Consider the following 15,003-nt stretch of genomic DNA (forward strand, 5'->3'; position numbering starts at 1 on the left):
GTTCCACCAGACCAGGTTGCTCCAGGCCTGGCCTTGAACCCTTCCAGCCCCATCCCACCCGGCCTCGAACGCTCCCAGGGATCTCCTGAGTTCTGCCCTTTGGAAAACAGGCCCGACGCTGCTGATTCCTTTCCCTTTAAAAATCCAGGGAAAGAGGAACCGGCAGCATTGGGCCTTTCTCCCCACCCCAGGAGACCTTGGCAAACCCGGGGATATTTCAGGGGTGCTATTGCTGCTGAATCCTGAGCGGTTCCAGGCCGGAGCCGTCCCTTTCTCCCGGCTCTCCCCGTGTCACGGGGTGTAAATCACGGAGCCAACACCGCCACCATTTAAATCATCTTGAGTAATAACCCTTTTAAGATGACTAATGCCCTCGATTTCCCTGCATTAATAATCGTGCCAAGCACGGGACACGGAAGGGAAGAATCTGAAAACTAAATGTGGAGGGTGTTTAACTCTTCGGGTTTGGCTCGGAAGGATTTTAAGGATCATCTCTTCCGCCAGCCCAGGTTGCTCTGAGCCCTGTCCAGGCCTGACCTTCTCTCCCTCAGGATTTTTTCCCCAATTCCCGAAGGAAGGAGGGCTGGGATGTGTCCTCACCTGCCAGAAGGAGAGGTGGCTGTCAGAGTTGGAGTAGGTGGCGAGGTACCGGCCGTCGGGGGCGAACGCCACGGCGGTGATGGGCCCTTTGTGGCCATGGATGGTCTGGGAAAGGGGGAGAGAGGGAGAGAGAGAGAACAGGGATGTGGGAGAGATGCCTGCTCAGGGTTAAACACCATCACAACTCCTCAGGAGCGTCCTGAAGGCTGCTCGGCCCCTAAAATCATCCCCTGCCAAATCTGGGTTTTAAAGCGAAGGAATTTGGCAGGATTATGAACATGGAGGAGCCCTGCACTCCCCCACGAGCTCCTCTCCTGCAGAAAAGGTCCCAAAGCCCCAAATATGTATTAAATCCGGGTGGCCACAGGAATTTCTCACTGAAAATCCCCTTTTCCCTTGGATCAGCAGTAGGAAAACCCCATTTTCAGTGCTCCTGTGCCCATCCCAGATTTACTGAAGGATGAAGACTTGCTGATATATTCAGGACTCATTCAAATATTCATTTCTCCCTCCTGGAAAAGGTGGGTGAAGCCCAAATCTCCCTCTCTGATGGAATCAAACCCATTAATGAGCTGCTCCCGTGTTTAGCCCCATCCCACCCTTTTAGCACGGAATGCTTGTCCATAAAACAGGTTTGGGGGAGACAAAGGTAGAAAAATCAATCCCCCCAAGTAAAAGTTTAAAAGAGAAATCCCATTTTTTAAAAGAAATTTCTGGGCAATATCTATTAACTTACCCCAGTTTCAGCAACTTTATTAATTTAAACCTCTATGTCAGTTCCGGGAATAATCCCACTTCAGGGCTGAGAAAACATCAATATTTATATCTTTAAATTCATTTTTTTTTTTGCCTTGGACTAGCCCAGGGATGGGGCAGATCCATATGGATCCCTTCCAACTCAGGACACTGGGATTTATTTTATCCCTGAGGCAGATGGGATTTTGCTTCTTAATACCAGGTTTTCCTGCCTCACCTGGATTTGGGAATGCAGGATAAACACCTCTAAACCACCACATTCCAGGACAGCATCTTTCATTCCCTAATTAAACCTCATTAAAAAGCAGCTTTTGCTTTGAAATAAACCCCCAAAATAACTCGTGTTTCTCTTTAATCTTCCCCTGCAAATGGCCGAGGTTTTAGACACAAAAATTACAAGTATTTTCTGAAAGGCAGCTCTAAATATTAATGACGGATCCCCGAGATGTAAATCAATAAAAACGGAATATTTCAAAGCCTCTCCTTACAGATCCAAATACATTCCTGAAGGAAAAGAAGATAATTAAACAGAGGAACTAAGTGGGGGGTTTTGGGGCCAGACTCTGTTACCCAGCAGGAATTTATCTGACAGGACTTGAAATAATAATTCTACAGATCCCAAATTTCAGGCCAATGAGAGGAACATGAGGAAAAGCCCCCCCCCCTCCCCAAAATGTGAGTTAATTCTTCTGGATCATCACAATTAAAATGAATGAATAACGAAATAATTAAAATACTGTTAAGGAACTTTCAGAGATGAATATTTTCCCAGAATTCCAAAACTGACAGCCACCAGGTATCCTAAAATCCAGTTAGCTGGATCACACTAATTGAGGGTTTAATTTGATATGAAATAGCAGAATATCAATATTTTCCTGGGTTGCTGCACCCCTAAATACAGCATTTTTAACTGTGTGTTGATAATTAGGAACTTGATGCAAAACCATTAATAATTTGGTTGGAATTTAATATTTTTTCAATATTTAAATGGGAAAATGACATTTAATGACTTTGAATTTTCTTGTCATTCCCAGAAACTTCACCCTGAGCATAAACTGAGCCCGACTGGACATTTTAAGCCGTTCATTTTGGGGATAAAAATCGCCATTTGTGTTTAAAGCAGGCGGGGTTTCACGGTGGCAAAACAAAAGCCATGTTTTCCAGGCCCTCGGAGCCTTTTTTGCTGATTCCCTGCGAGCCATCAATTCCCTTTATCAAATCCCAGGATCTCATCTCAGCCCCTGATCAAGATGGAGCCTTGTCTTCGCGGGATGCGGCGCTATCCGGACGTCGAGGCCGGGGCGCAGGGAAGAGCCGGGGAGGGAGGGATCAATAATCATCAGCAGCTCGGAGGGGCTGGGAGGGGGAAGGGGCTGATGGAAGTTCGACCTCTTTTTTTTTTGGGGGGGGAAGCTGATAAAGTTTAACCTTTGCAATACCTCAGAGCCGGGACTCGGCTCTGTGGGAATGGTTCCAACATCCCTCTGGGATGGAGCACGGAACACCCACAGAGCCATTCCCACCACATCCCTTCGCGTTCCCACAGGGAGAACCACACTCGGTCCTAAAGCTGGGCCTAAGCTCAGCCTAAAAGTGGCTGCTCCCCACACCATCCACCTGGGAAATCCTCCTCCAGAGCCTTCATCTCCCGTCATCCGCCCCGGAATCCAGGTTTTTAAAGGATTAGAAATATTCCCAAAATGGGAATATGGATCCCAAAATGCTACCTGGATTCGACAGCAAATATCGGAGGGATTTATATCCCAAATTATGCTGAAGCTCAGCTGGTTTTTTAAGGAATTCTGAGCCTTGGATTTCCTAGAATATGTGAGGGGGAAAAGGTGAGGGGGGGAAAATGTGAGGGGGGAAAATGTGAGGGGGGGAAAACGTGAGGGGGGGAAAACGTGAGGGGGAGAAAACGTGAGGGGGAGAAAACGTGAGGGGGAAAATGGGGAGGGAAAAATGTGAGGGGGGAAAACATGAGGGAGGAGAAATGTGAGGGGGGAAAACGGGGAGGGAAAAATGTGAGCGGGAAAAAACATGAGGGGGGAATCCAGCGGATTCCAAGCGCAGGGCATGGATCCCCCTTGGAATTTTGGAGGCCAAACCCACCTCCAAAGCTGCTCCTGGAGGGCAAAGCTCTGGCTGTGGCCGGGCTGGCTTCCAGAGGCACGGAGCAATCAGCGGGGTTGGTTTATTAGGAGTGTCATGGAGACGGTGTGAAAAATCCAGGGCCATGGGCTCCGGGTCAATACGGCTCCCGAGCCAGAGATAATCAACAGCCCGGCCCTGGGAGCTCTGGGAGCTGCCAACGGCTGAAGGGCAGATCAATACCGGCACGGGAAGGGCGCCGCATCCCGAAAATCCCGCGGAATTTGGGAACACAAAATTTACTGATGAGAGGAAATTTTACTGGCAAAACCCCTGCATCCAATAGGTGGCATTATGGAATCCAACAGATTCCGTAATTTACCTGGAATTCACTGAATATTTTTCTCTCATGAATAATAATAATTAAAGCTGCACAGGACCTGCCCTAATTATCCTGGAAGTCTTTTCAGTGCCCTCCAGCTCTGTTTTCCAGTGGAGGCTTATTATGGAAAGTGAGGAAACCAATGAATATTCCCCACCACAGACTGAACCATCCTGGAATTTTGGGGAAATAACCCCTGGGCTTTCAGATCAGCTCCAGGTTTTCCTGACTAATCCACTGGCATCCCATCATTCCCAGTAGGACTCCACACCCCTTAAGTCCTTCATTAAACTATTGATCCCCCCGGCGTTATCCATAATATTCCAGCGGCTCGGCACTTCCCTGGAGGCAGAGCTCGCTGCTTCCAGGAGCTCCCAGGTTTTATTTTCCGGGAAGGAATTCCCGGTGATTTCCTTTACCTGGCACTTCCCGGTGCGGATGTCGTAGAGCGCCACGGATCCGTGCCGGGCTCCCACGGCGATCCGGTGACTCCGCTCGTAATAACTCACCATGTAGAACCTGCAGGGGACAGGGAAGCCACGGGAAAATCCATTTGGGATGCCACTGGATAACTAAGGAAGGGCTGGAGCAGGGATGTGATTAAGGAATCCGCCCGCTGCCGGTTTAATACCCGGCATTCCACAAAAACACCCGATTTTGATCCGTTACCATGGAATCCGACTGAACTCTCAGATTGATTTGTTTTCCATACAGAATGTTGGGAATAATCCATGGGATAACCACCAGCATGGCCATGTGTGATCCACACTTTGTAAGCTGGAAGTCAAATGGTTAAATGACAATCCAACCCTTCGGGGCATTTCCCGGGAGAGTCAAACAGGGAAAAGAAGGGAAGCAGAAAGAAATATCTGCCAACTCATCAATTTTTGATGGGCATACAGAAAAAAAACAAAGGCATTCCCTAATCCAAGAGTATCTATTTTACAGGGAAATTTTCCTACACCAAAATCTGCAAGAAACCTCTGGAATTGATCCCTAAAAACATGTGCCAAACAACCAATCTCCCAGTGATTTATCTCCCCACTCCTCAGCATTCCCAGAGTGCCATAGCAACTGCTCGCTCCTCCGGCGTGGGATGGCAGAAAACCGGGATGGAACATGGGAAAAAAAAACATCAGGAATAAAAAGGAAGGGAGAAAATCCCTGGGTTTGGTGCAGGAAAAAGGGAAAAGCACTTCCATTTGGAATTTCTCCAGAGATTCCCCCCCGTTTGCTCCGACCTGATGGCAATTTTCCCTGGGCTCAACAATCCTGTCAGTGGGTGCTGGATCATTTTTATCCTGGCTATAAACAGGAAATATTACAGGTAATTGCCCAGATTTTTAAAAATACTGCAGAGCTATAAATATACAACAGGAATAGGGAGGGTTTTTGCACTAATTCCCACTTATCCCTGCTTTTATGCTTTAAGGAAAGCCTTTTAAAGCATCATCACCTCCATCAGAATCCAAGCTGGCAACAGGAGAACTGTTCTTTTCCTTGAAACTATTTAATATTTTAATAGCTGGTTAAATTAGAACGTAACGGCCGACGGGCGATTATTGGGATTTATTGGTTAAAGAGGAGAACTGGGATATTTATCCAAGTTTAAAGATACTGGAAATGTGCCCGTTTGATAAATCACGTTTGACTCTTGGTTGTTTGACGGGCTCAGTGTCACCTGAAGGACCATTTCACATCCTGCTGGTGGTCCCAGCGTTCCCGGCGGAAGAGCTCACCTGCAGATGGCCGGAAAACATTCCTGAAGGCCCTTCTTCTTCACTAAAGATCCTTCCAGGCAATACATGATGATGTCCATCACCTCGGAAACGACAATTCGAATCAGTTGGACAGTATTTCCCGTTTCATAATCAAAGCTGTGAAGCTTTAATTCCACCAGTTCCACCCCCTGCCACCTTTCAGCAGAGCAGGTCACTCCAGGCCCTGCCCAACCTTCCGCTGGTCGGGATTTACTCACCTCCACCAGCAGGTCCACGACATCCGTGGGCATCTTGTCGATGAGGATCTCGATGACCCGCAGGATCTCGCCCTTGGCCCGGGCCAGGGTGGTGGTGTGGATGTTCTGCTGCGACTGCGTGTTGGCCGCCAGCGCCGTGTGCCGGTGCACCTGCCGACAGCGGGGACGCGCCGTCGGAACCGCCGCCACCGGGAAGGACCCTCCCGACCCGAGCCACGCCTGGCCCACGCCAAACCCCATGGAACAGCCTCCACTCCATTAGAATTCCTGCTCAGAGGGTCACGTGTGCATTGCTTGAAGCAAGCAGGGTTTTCCACAAATCTGGAAACTTTCCCTGGGCACCCCAACACTCCCTGGGGTGGAAGGGCTGGCTGCAGGTGCCCCTGGGCACCCCAACACTCCCTGGAGTGGAAGGGCAGGCTGCAGGTGCCCCTGGGCACCCCAACACTCCCTGGAGTGGAAGGGAAGGCTGCAGGTGCCTCTGGGCACCCCAACACTCCCTGGGGTGGAAGGGCTGGCTGCAGGTGCCCCTGGGCACCCCAACAGTCCCTGGGGTGGAAGGGCAGGCTGCAGGTGCCCCTGGGCACCCCAACAGTCCCTGGGGTGGAAGGGAAGGCTGCAGGTGCCCCGCTCACCTCCTTGGCGATGGTGGTGATGAAGGCGGGCGGGCGGGCGGTGGCGATGAGGGACAGCGCGTGCCGCGCCGAGCGCGCCGAGTCGGCCGCTGGGCTCAGGGGCAGCCCCATTGTGATGCTAAAAAGGGGGGCCAGGGTGGACAAAAGGCAGGGACAAAGAAAGAAAGAAAGAAAAAAAAAAAAAAGGAGCATTAGAAAAATATCGAGTGCAAAAAGATTAGAAAGCAGCTTATAATGTCAGTTCAAGGTCAGCGGGAGCGCTCCGGCGGTTCCGGGATAATGGACTCCCAACAATGAGCGGTGATTAGGAGTCAGGGTGTTCCTGCATCAACCCCAAATCGAATAATTAACCATGAAGATTGAAAACAGGGAGTGCATCTGTCCGAAGTGGGGGAAAGGCCTTGTTAACAAATGATCTGGATGTGCTGAATACACATCAACCCCCACGGAGGGAGAGGCCGGAGAGCCCGGAGCGTCTTCCCGAGGATTTATGGTTTGGGTTTTTCCAGTGTTTGAAACACTGAAGGCTGAGAAATCTTCTGGGCAGAGAAATTCTCTTTAATTCAAGGCTTTTTTAGTTGCTGTGACCCCTGGAAGTGTCCAAGGCCAGGCTTGGAGCAATCTGGACTAGTGGAAGGTGTCCCTGCCCGTGGCAGGGGTGGGACTGGATGATCCTTAAAATCCCTCTCGACCCAAACCACTCCATGATAACCTGGCTCAAACATCACCTATTTTAAACATGAACTGAAAAGGCCAAAACCCAGCCCAAAATGATTCCTACCCTCCTATCTGTGCCAGGACAAAGCCTAAAAATGCTGGGAAAACACTCTTAGCCCTCACGACCGAGTGGTTTCCTTCGGCACGGTCTAAACTTTTGGGGACTGGGATGAACTGGAGTTACAAACACCTGGATATTCCTTGAATTCAGCAGGGAAAAAAAAGAAATCCTGGTCAATAAATGTGATTTTTTTTTATATACATCTGGAGCTCGACATAAAAGCTCCTGGATAAAACATGGGCTTTTGTCACTCACAAGGAGTAATTGGAGTTCCCACAAAATACACTGGGAATCCAATTTCTCCACATTTCTCCATAGATTTGTTCTTAGTATCTCGAGGAAATGAAAACTTCTATGAAATGGGGGGATCTCTGCCTTAGGATAAGGTCAGGGAACCCTCACCAGCTCCCAAAAACATCCATGGGATTAAAACAACCCTCATTTAAAATCTGCGTGGTGGCACCAACAAATACTTGGTGGGATGGTTTGGGCTGGGAAGGATTTGAAGGATCATCTCAGGGACACCTCCCACTAGAGCAGGTGGCTCCAAGCCGGCCTTGGTCGCTTCCAGGGTGTGCCAGGGCCTGCCCCCCCTGGCAGGGAGGGATTTCTTCCCCATGTCTCACCTCACCCTGCCCTCCTCGGCCCCAGGACTCGAGGATGGGAATGGGAATGGGAACGGCCCAGTGCTGGGGGTACCCACTTGGCCAGCTGCTTCTCGGCGTCGGCGCAGAGCTCCAGCAGCCCCATGAGCACGGCGGACACGTCCATGTAGGGCTCCCAGACGGTGAAGCCGCGGCCGATGAGGTCGATGGCGGTGCGGCGGATGGTGGAGTGCGCCGGCAGCCGGGCGCTGGGCGGCTGCAGCAGCAGGAACGTCAGCGCCTTGCCTGGGGGGAGGAACCACATCCCAAACAATCCCCAGCAATCCCAAATCCCAGTCCAAGCGCTGGATATCGAGGGAACATTATTAATATTTCATTTCACTGGATAAAATTCATTATTTACGCGTAGGAGCGACGCTTCCCAACGCGGGTAGTTTGTTATTATCTCCTCATCGTTATTTGTTACCTCCTGATAAAGGTAATTACTGATTTTATCAGGTTTTCCTGGCTTGTTTGGTTTAATAAACAAACCTCACGTTTTCCTGGTGACTCACACCAACAACACCCAAAACTGTCAGTGTTATGCCCCAGCTCTGAAAGCGACTCCTCAGCCGTTACCCCGACGAAACATTCCCGGCTTTTCCCCGGGAATCCCGCTGGATGAAGCCAATCCTGCCCAATCCTCAGCCAGGACATCTTTGTTTAAAAGCTTTGCCTTGGCTTAAGCGAAGGAATTAATATTGACAAAAACATCAGGGCGGCTAATGAGTTGTTCGTTAGGGCAATAAACATGTCACATTAGAGGCGGCGCGGCCGCGAGGTAATTAGCCCCGGAAAAGCTCCCTGGAAAAGCTCGGCGGAGCGGGGCCAGCGAGCATTCCCGGAGCTTCGCCGCCTCCCGTTAATATCCCGGGAGGAAAAGTCATCAAGAACCAAAACCCAAAGCTGGGTCCAAAAATCCAGACCCCTTCAGCTTTTCCTGCTCCTGGCCCGGGGAATTTCTCATCCCGGATCTTCTCTGGGGTGTAAAAATCGGGATATTTTTAGGCCTCAATTAAAAGGATTTTTTTCTGAAGACATGCCGAGGATCAGATCACAATTTTTCCAACTGGGAAATATTCCAGGCCAGGTTGGAGCAATCTGGGCTAGTGGAAGGTATCCCTGCTGGAATGGGATGATCCTTAAAATCCCTCCCAATCCACATCAACTCCGGGATTTTCACAGAATTCAGAATATTAAGTATGAAAAAAAAATATATAGAATTAAAAAAAAAAATACATTATATATATATATAATTCAAGAGGGAAATAATGGGAAAAAGGATATAATTTCTAGGATTTGATTTTGTTGCTAAAGCCACGTGGGGCGTTCCTGGGGTGGCATTTTTTATTCCTGGAATAGCTGTGGGAACAAGCAGTGAGGAAAGCAGGGATTGATGCAGCTGTAGGTGGGGATTTCTAGAGGGTTCCACCCTCTCCCAAAGGCACAATCAGAATTCCATGCCACTGGAACAGGGAGGAATATCCTGTATTTTATGGATTTCCCCACCCTTGGAAGTGTTGCAGGCCAGGTTGGACAGGCCTTGGGGAAGGTGTTCCTGCTCCTGGTTATTCCAGGATAAATTGAATAAATGCAGTTTAAAACTAAGAATAAAGGCTGCCAGAATTCCAGCAGCACCGATTCCTTGGCAGCCTCTTCCCGCGCGTTCCCGATTCCCGACCTTCCTCTTTCCCGGGGGAAAAAGGGACTGTCAAGGAAGGAGTTTGCAGCTGGGGGTACTCACAGGTGTGCCTGGCCAAGGAATAGTTGGATCCGCCGCTGGTGAGGCCGAATCCCTCGGGAATCTGGCTGGAGCTGCGGGGCCGGGTCAGGAGTTTGGGGGGCTCGATCTCGGCGCCGAACTCGGCCCCGATGACCCCCAGCAGGACGATGGCCGTGGCCTGCTTGCGCCGCTCCTCGTAGGACGTGGAGACCTTCTTGGGCTGGAGGAGGCCCGAGAGACACCCTGAAAACACAAAGAACATCCCAAAGAAAACACAGGAATAAAGAACTTCAATCACACCAGGATTTTTAGGCATGGATGTGATTCCGGTTTAATTCTAATAAATCTCGAAATCTCCCCTTCCAAACCTGCCTCCACGGGGACAAAAAATCCACCAGGAAACTGCTGAGTTTTGTTTGCTCAGCGTGGAATTTTGTCTTTGTCTAGTGATTGTTCTTGTTCACTTCAATTTTCCTTTGGTTTTAAAAGAAGATGGATTTTTTTTCAGGATAACTCCTCGGCATCCTTTTGGTTTAGGATCCATCATCACATCCAAGTTGCTGCTAAATTTTAGGATAACACCACGTGCCATTAAACCAAATGGGAATTTTTATAGAGTGGTATGTTACAGATGGGATTTTTAAACATCATAATTAGGAATTTTAAATAAAACTGAAATATGGGTCATTAGTTTAATACAGCCCAGGGATTCTGAATTCCACTAAGCAGAGGAAGTTAGTTTTTTTCTTTTTAATAATATCCCAAAATCTTAGAGGAAATTATTGGAATGAAACCACCCAAGTCATTTATGCTGACAAAGAAAGCTCACTTTTACCTAAATTATTTAATTAATTATCTCTATTAATTCCCAGCATCCTAAGAAATTCCCTACCCTGTACTGTAAAAAAATAAGGAAGTTTGAATCCTTCCTGGGTGCTGAGGAGTTGGGAGGCACCACCTGGCCCGGGATGAGGCTCATCGGGCTCGGGGACTAATGAAGGGGGAATTAATGAGGGTTAATGATATCCACAAGAAATCAAGGAAATGAACCGAATTTTGGGAGCTGTGCTCAGTCAAAAGGGAGAGGAAAAAAAACCAAGGCAAAGCTCAACAATGGGAAGGGAGAGGGGGGAAAAAAAAGGAAAGGAAAAAATCAATAGCAACCGCCTTCGGAAGAAGGAGAAGAAGAAGAAGAAGGATGAAAAGGGGCTGGAACAAAGCAGGGCAGGGAAGGGTTGGAATTGTCCACCGGAGGTTTATCCCGGATTCTCGTCGACATTGGGCTGTTCCACCTGGACAGAGAGGGCCCCATTCCCTGGGATGGGAGTGCCCAGATCCAGAATGGGATCCAAGCCCGTGCAGCCCCGGCTGCGGATCCCTGGATCCACGGATCCGTGCCCTAACGCGGAGCGGCGGCGGCGGGAGCGCAGCAGCTGCGGGAGCAGGGTCGGTGGGATGCGGATCGATGGGAATGAAAGGAAAAGCCAACACATGTGCTGCTTCCAGTAGGAAATTAAACCCCTGCCATGGCTTGGTTGAGATGGAGTTAACCCTTCGGAGAACCCGGAGCAGGGATTTGGGAGCGTCCTCCCGGAATCATGGCGTGGTTTGGGTGGGAAGGGATGGCAGGCAGGGACACTTCCCACTAGCCCAGGTTGCTCCAAGGCTCGTCCAACCCGGCCCTGGATGCTTCCAGGGATGGGGAATCCACGACCTCTCCAGGCCACAGAATCTGCACTGACAGGATTTGGACAAAACCCAACTCCTGGGAATCCACAAATCCCAGAAATTAAAACCCAACCGACCGGATGGGAGTAAAACCACTTAATAAAGGGGGGAAAAAAAATCCTCCCTGATATTTTGATTTTCTTGGTTTTAATTCCAATTGATGGGAATGGTTTCCCCCCAGCTAAGCTGCCAGGGGCCTTTGGGAGATTTTTTCCACCGGAATAATGCCTGGAAGAATGGAAGAATTTGGTATTTTGTCCCCGCGCCGCCGCTCCCTTTAATCACGGCCGGGGCTGACAGGCAGATCCATTTTCCCGACAGGACGGTTGATCACCCTATCAGTGGGACAAAATTAATAACCTCCAAGAGGCCTGGCTGGAAAACAAACAAAAAAAAAAAAAAGGATGAAAACCTTCGGGATTTGAGGTGGAAAAATCCCCATTTCGGGTGGAGGGCGTGAGCGCGCTCCCAAATATCCTCCTGAATATTCCCAAATATGGAAATAAACCCCCAGGACTGCTCAGAGCAGACAGCACAAAGACAGGACAAAATGCTGGAGATGGAGGTGAAATATTCCCAAGTTTCTCAGGTTTAGGAGGCCGTGGGATGTTGGAAGCACGGCCACGAGGTCAGGCCGCTTCCCTCCAATTAACTCCCGTTAATTGGCTTTGCCCACTTTGGAGGGAAAATTAATTTCAGCCCAGCTTAGAATAAAAGGATTAAATGAAGTTCTCCGGGTTTTAACTGGAAGAGGAATCAGTGGATTGGAATTAAGAGGAATCACTGGATTGGAATTAAGGCACGGAGCGGTTTTATGGGAGGGGCTTTCTATTTTCCAAGCAGGTGCAAACTCGGAGTATTCCCAGGCTGGAGGAGCTACTCCAGCTCGGAGGAGATCCAGAAATCCCTATGGAACATCAAATCCAAGCCCTGGAGATCCTGATCCAACAAAATTGTGGCCGTGGCCACCGGCACAGAGAGTCCTGGAGAGCAGGACTGACCCCACCCAGCTCAGGGTTGTGGTTCCACCCTCTAATTCCTACTGGGATTTAGTCCCAGCATTCCATAGCATTATGGGAATACAGAGATAGCTGGGATTTAGTCCCAGCATTCCACAGTATTATGGGAATACAGGAACATTGGAAATGCAGAGTTCGAATGGATAAAGGGGATCAAGTGATTTGCTGAGCACGGAGGACTCGCTCCAAAGAAATCAGGAGCCAGAAATCCCAGGAACTGTGAGCAGGAAAAGGCAGGAAAAGAGGGAAAACGTTGGATCCAACCTGTGGTTCCTCACTCCCAAACCTCCCGCTGGCAAAGGATTGGGAACGCTTGGAAGTGCAGCCATTCCTGCAGCCACAGCTCCCTCCGCTGGCCCAGCACGGGAGGAGCTTCGGGAGCTGAAATTCCTGCCTGGGAGGGCCAAAAGCAGCGGGAATTTTGGGAATTTCTGCCCTCCTGGAGACACCCAGAAAGTTGGCAATGCAGGGAGTTAAGAAGCCTGTGCCTGGGAATTCTAAAATCTAATAATTCTCATTTTTTTCCCATTTTTCTTTGTGCTGTTCCCATAATCCCTCACCTTGGGCTGCTTCCCAAAAGGAAAAATCCAGCCTGGATTTCAAATGATAAATTATATAAATATATTTATTATATTCCCAGTTCTATTCCCTGAAATAGGAAATTATGTTAATATATTATATTCCAAGTTATATTCCCTAATATTATTGAAATTATTAAAATACCACCTGCTGAAATATATGGAAAAATTAATATCATTGGAATTATTAACATACCATCTGCTGAAATATCTGATTTGTCCAAGTTAAAAAAAATGGGAATGATGCACAGAAAAATAGAATAAATCACTTCAGGAATGAATTTAAAATGACTTCAGTTAGGTGGGACTACAATAAGAAGGTCTGCCAATTAATAGAATAATAATAAAATAATAATAACAATAACAAAAATAATAATAACAACAATCATAATAAAATTAAAATAGTAATAAAATTAAAATAGTAATAAAATTAAAATAGTAATAAAATTAAAATAGTAATAAAATTAAAATAGTAATAAAATTAAAATAGTAATAAAATTAAAATAGTAATAAAATTAAAATAGTAATAAAATTAAAATAGTAATAAAATTAAAATAGTAATAAAATTAAAATAATAATAAAATTAAAATAATAATAAAATTAAAATAATAATAAAATTAAAATAATAATAAAATTAAAATAATAATAAGTAAAGGCTCACCCGCTGCGATATCATCATCCCCCAGGTCCTGCTCCTCCTCCTGCACTTTGCCCTCTGTGCCCACGGATTCTGGGCTGGCAGTGCCAGTCTGAGCAGCTTCTGTGGGCACTCCAGCTGCAGGGAAAGACCAAAAAAAAAAAAAATCAAGAAATTCCCAGTTATATTCCCTGAAATGGGAAATGACAGAAATATATTATATTCCCAGTTATATTCCCTGATATAATTGGAATTATTAAAATACCACCTGCTGAAATATCTGACTTCTCTGAGCTCAAAAAAAATGGGAATAACACCCGGAAATTTATAATAAATCACATGGGATAACATTTATAGAACTTTTCACCAAAATGATTTTTATTTCATGTCAAAAAATACTAATATTAAAAATAGAGTTAATTCCCTAAAAATGTGGCTTGCAGTGAGTCTGTTCCTTTAGAGAACTGATTTCCCAAATCAATTTGGATTTAACCAAGATTTTTTTTTTCCAGTGGGGAAAAAAAAGCTCATTTCAGGAAAAATAAGCACTTTGGGGTTAAAAGAGAGGAAAATACCCATTTTTCCTGGTTTTTTTCCCCCCTGAAAATTCCAAACCTGGAGGTCTGTTGAAGGAGCCAGAGTTGCTCCAATCGCCCGGAATGACCTGGTTATGAATAATTCTGGATTCCCAGCAGGAAAAAAAGCTGATTTCAGGAAAAATAAGCACTTTGGGGTTAAAAGAGAGGAAGATATCCATTTTTACTGGTTTTTTTACCCCTGAAAACTCCAACCCCGGAGCCCGTCGAGGGGCGGCTTTGGCGAGAGTCGCTCCGACCCCCCGGAATGGGCTGATCTATTTGAATATCCTGAATAACTGTGGGTTCCCAGGGGTTTTCCCCCCTGTTCTCCCTGTCTTTTGGCAGGTTTTCCCGGCCTTCCTTACGGGAGATGACGCTGTCCATGTACTGGGGCAGGTAGGGGGCCCAGGCGTCGATGGTCTCCTTGCGGCCCGCCTGCTCGATGCGCCGCAGCTCGGCCAGGAGAAGCGCCTGCGCCGCCTCCCGCACCTGCAGGGGTGGCAAAAACTCCCCTTGTCCCATCAGAAAGCCAAACTGGAAGACTTGGGGGTGGGAAAGAACGGTTTTATGAAGGGAAAGGAAAAGCCGGAGACGGAAAAACGCGGCGCGGGACCGACCTCCAAGCACCGGTCCTGCCAGCGGCGCGCCAGCATCTCCAGGAGAGGGGGGCGGAATTTTTCCAGGCCCAGCAGGTCCGGGAGCATCACACAGTGCATGGCTGCCAGCTGGCTCCAGCCTGGAAAACAGCGGGAAGAGGGGGGGGAGCGACCGGAGCGAGCCGAGCGGCGCGCGAATCGACTTACCCCTGGAGCACCAACATAAATAAATTATAAATAAATTATAATTATAAAGAAATGACAGCCACCTCGGGAATTA

The 15,003-nt window shown here is 47.9% G+C and overlaps 1 protein-coding gene and 2 long non-coding RNA genes across 4 annotated transcripts in view; 2 read left to right on the forward strand and 1 right to left on the reverse strand.

Annotated features, from left to right (window-relative positions):
* Positions 1-15,003, forward strand: part of LOC127464302 (uncharacterized) — a 52,999-nt gene that overhangs the window by 12,715 nt on the left and 25,281 nt on the right. The gene's annotated exons all lie outside the window — the stretch shown is intronic.
* The window catches only part of WDR7 (WD repeat domain 7), a 30,810-nt gene that overhangs the window by 2,689 nt on the left and 13,118 nt on the right, over positions 1-15,003 (reverse strand). For both annotated transcript variants that reach the window (XM_051774583.1, XM_051774582.1), the window contains 10 exons: positions 14,745-14,863; positions 14,493-14,616; positions 13,574-13,687; positions 9,609-9,830; positions 7,924-8,110; positions 6,443-6,560; positions 5,808-5,957; positions 5,569-5,651; positions 4,249-4,348; positions 601-705 (listed from right to left, as the gene is read on the reverse strand). In XM_051774583.1, coding sequence (XP_051630543.1) covers positions 601-705; positions 4,249-4,348; positions 5,569-5,651; positions 5,808-5,957; positions 6,443-6,560; positions 7,924-8,110; positions 9,609-9,830; positions 13,574-13,687; positions 14,493-14,616; positions 14,745-14,863 — 1,322 coding nt within the window. The remainder of the gene's footprint in view (positions 1-600; positions 706-4,248; positions 4,349-5,568; positions 5,652-5,807; positions 5,958-6,442; positions 6,561-7,923; positions 8,111-9,608; positions 9,831-13,573; positions 13,688-14,492; positions 14,617-14,744; positions 14,864-15,003) is intronic.
* On the forward strand, positions 5,976-6,568 carry LOC127464303 (uncharacterized). The gene is made up of 3 exons (XR_007901289.1): positions 5,976-6,233; positions 6,283-6,380; positions 6,430-6,568. It is a non-coding gene; the product is annotated as an uncharacterized LOC127464303 (long non-coding RNA).

The sequence above is a fragment of the Manacus candei genome, unplaced genomic scaffold (assembly GCF_025592945.1).
Source record: "Manacus candei isolate 608988 ecotype Guabito, Panama unplaced genomic scaffold, ASM2559294v1 h1tg000209l, whole genome shotgun sequence".
Classification (NCBI taxonomy): domain Eukaryota; kingdom Metazoa; phylum Chordata; class Aves; order Passeriformes; family Pipridae; genus Manacus; species Manacus candei.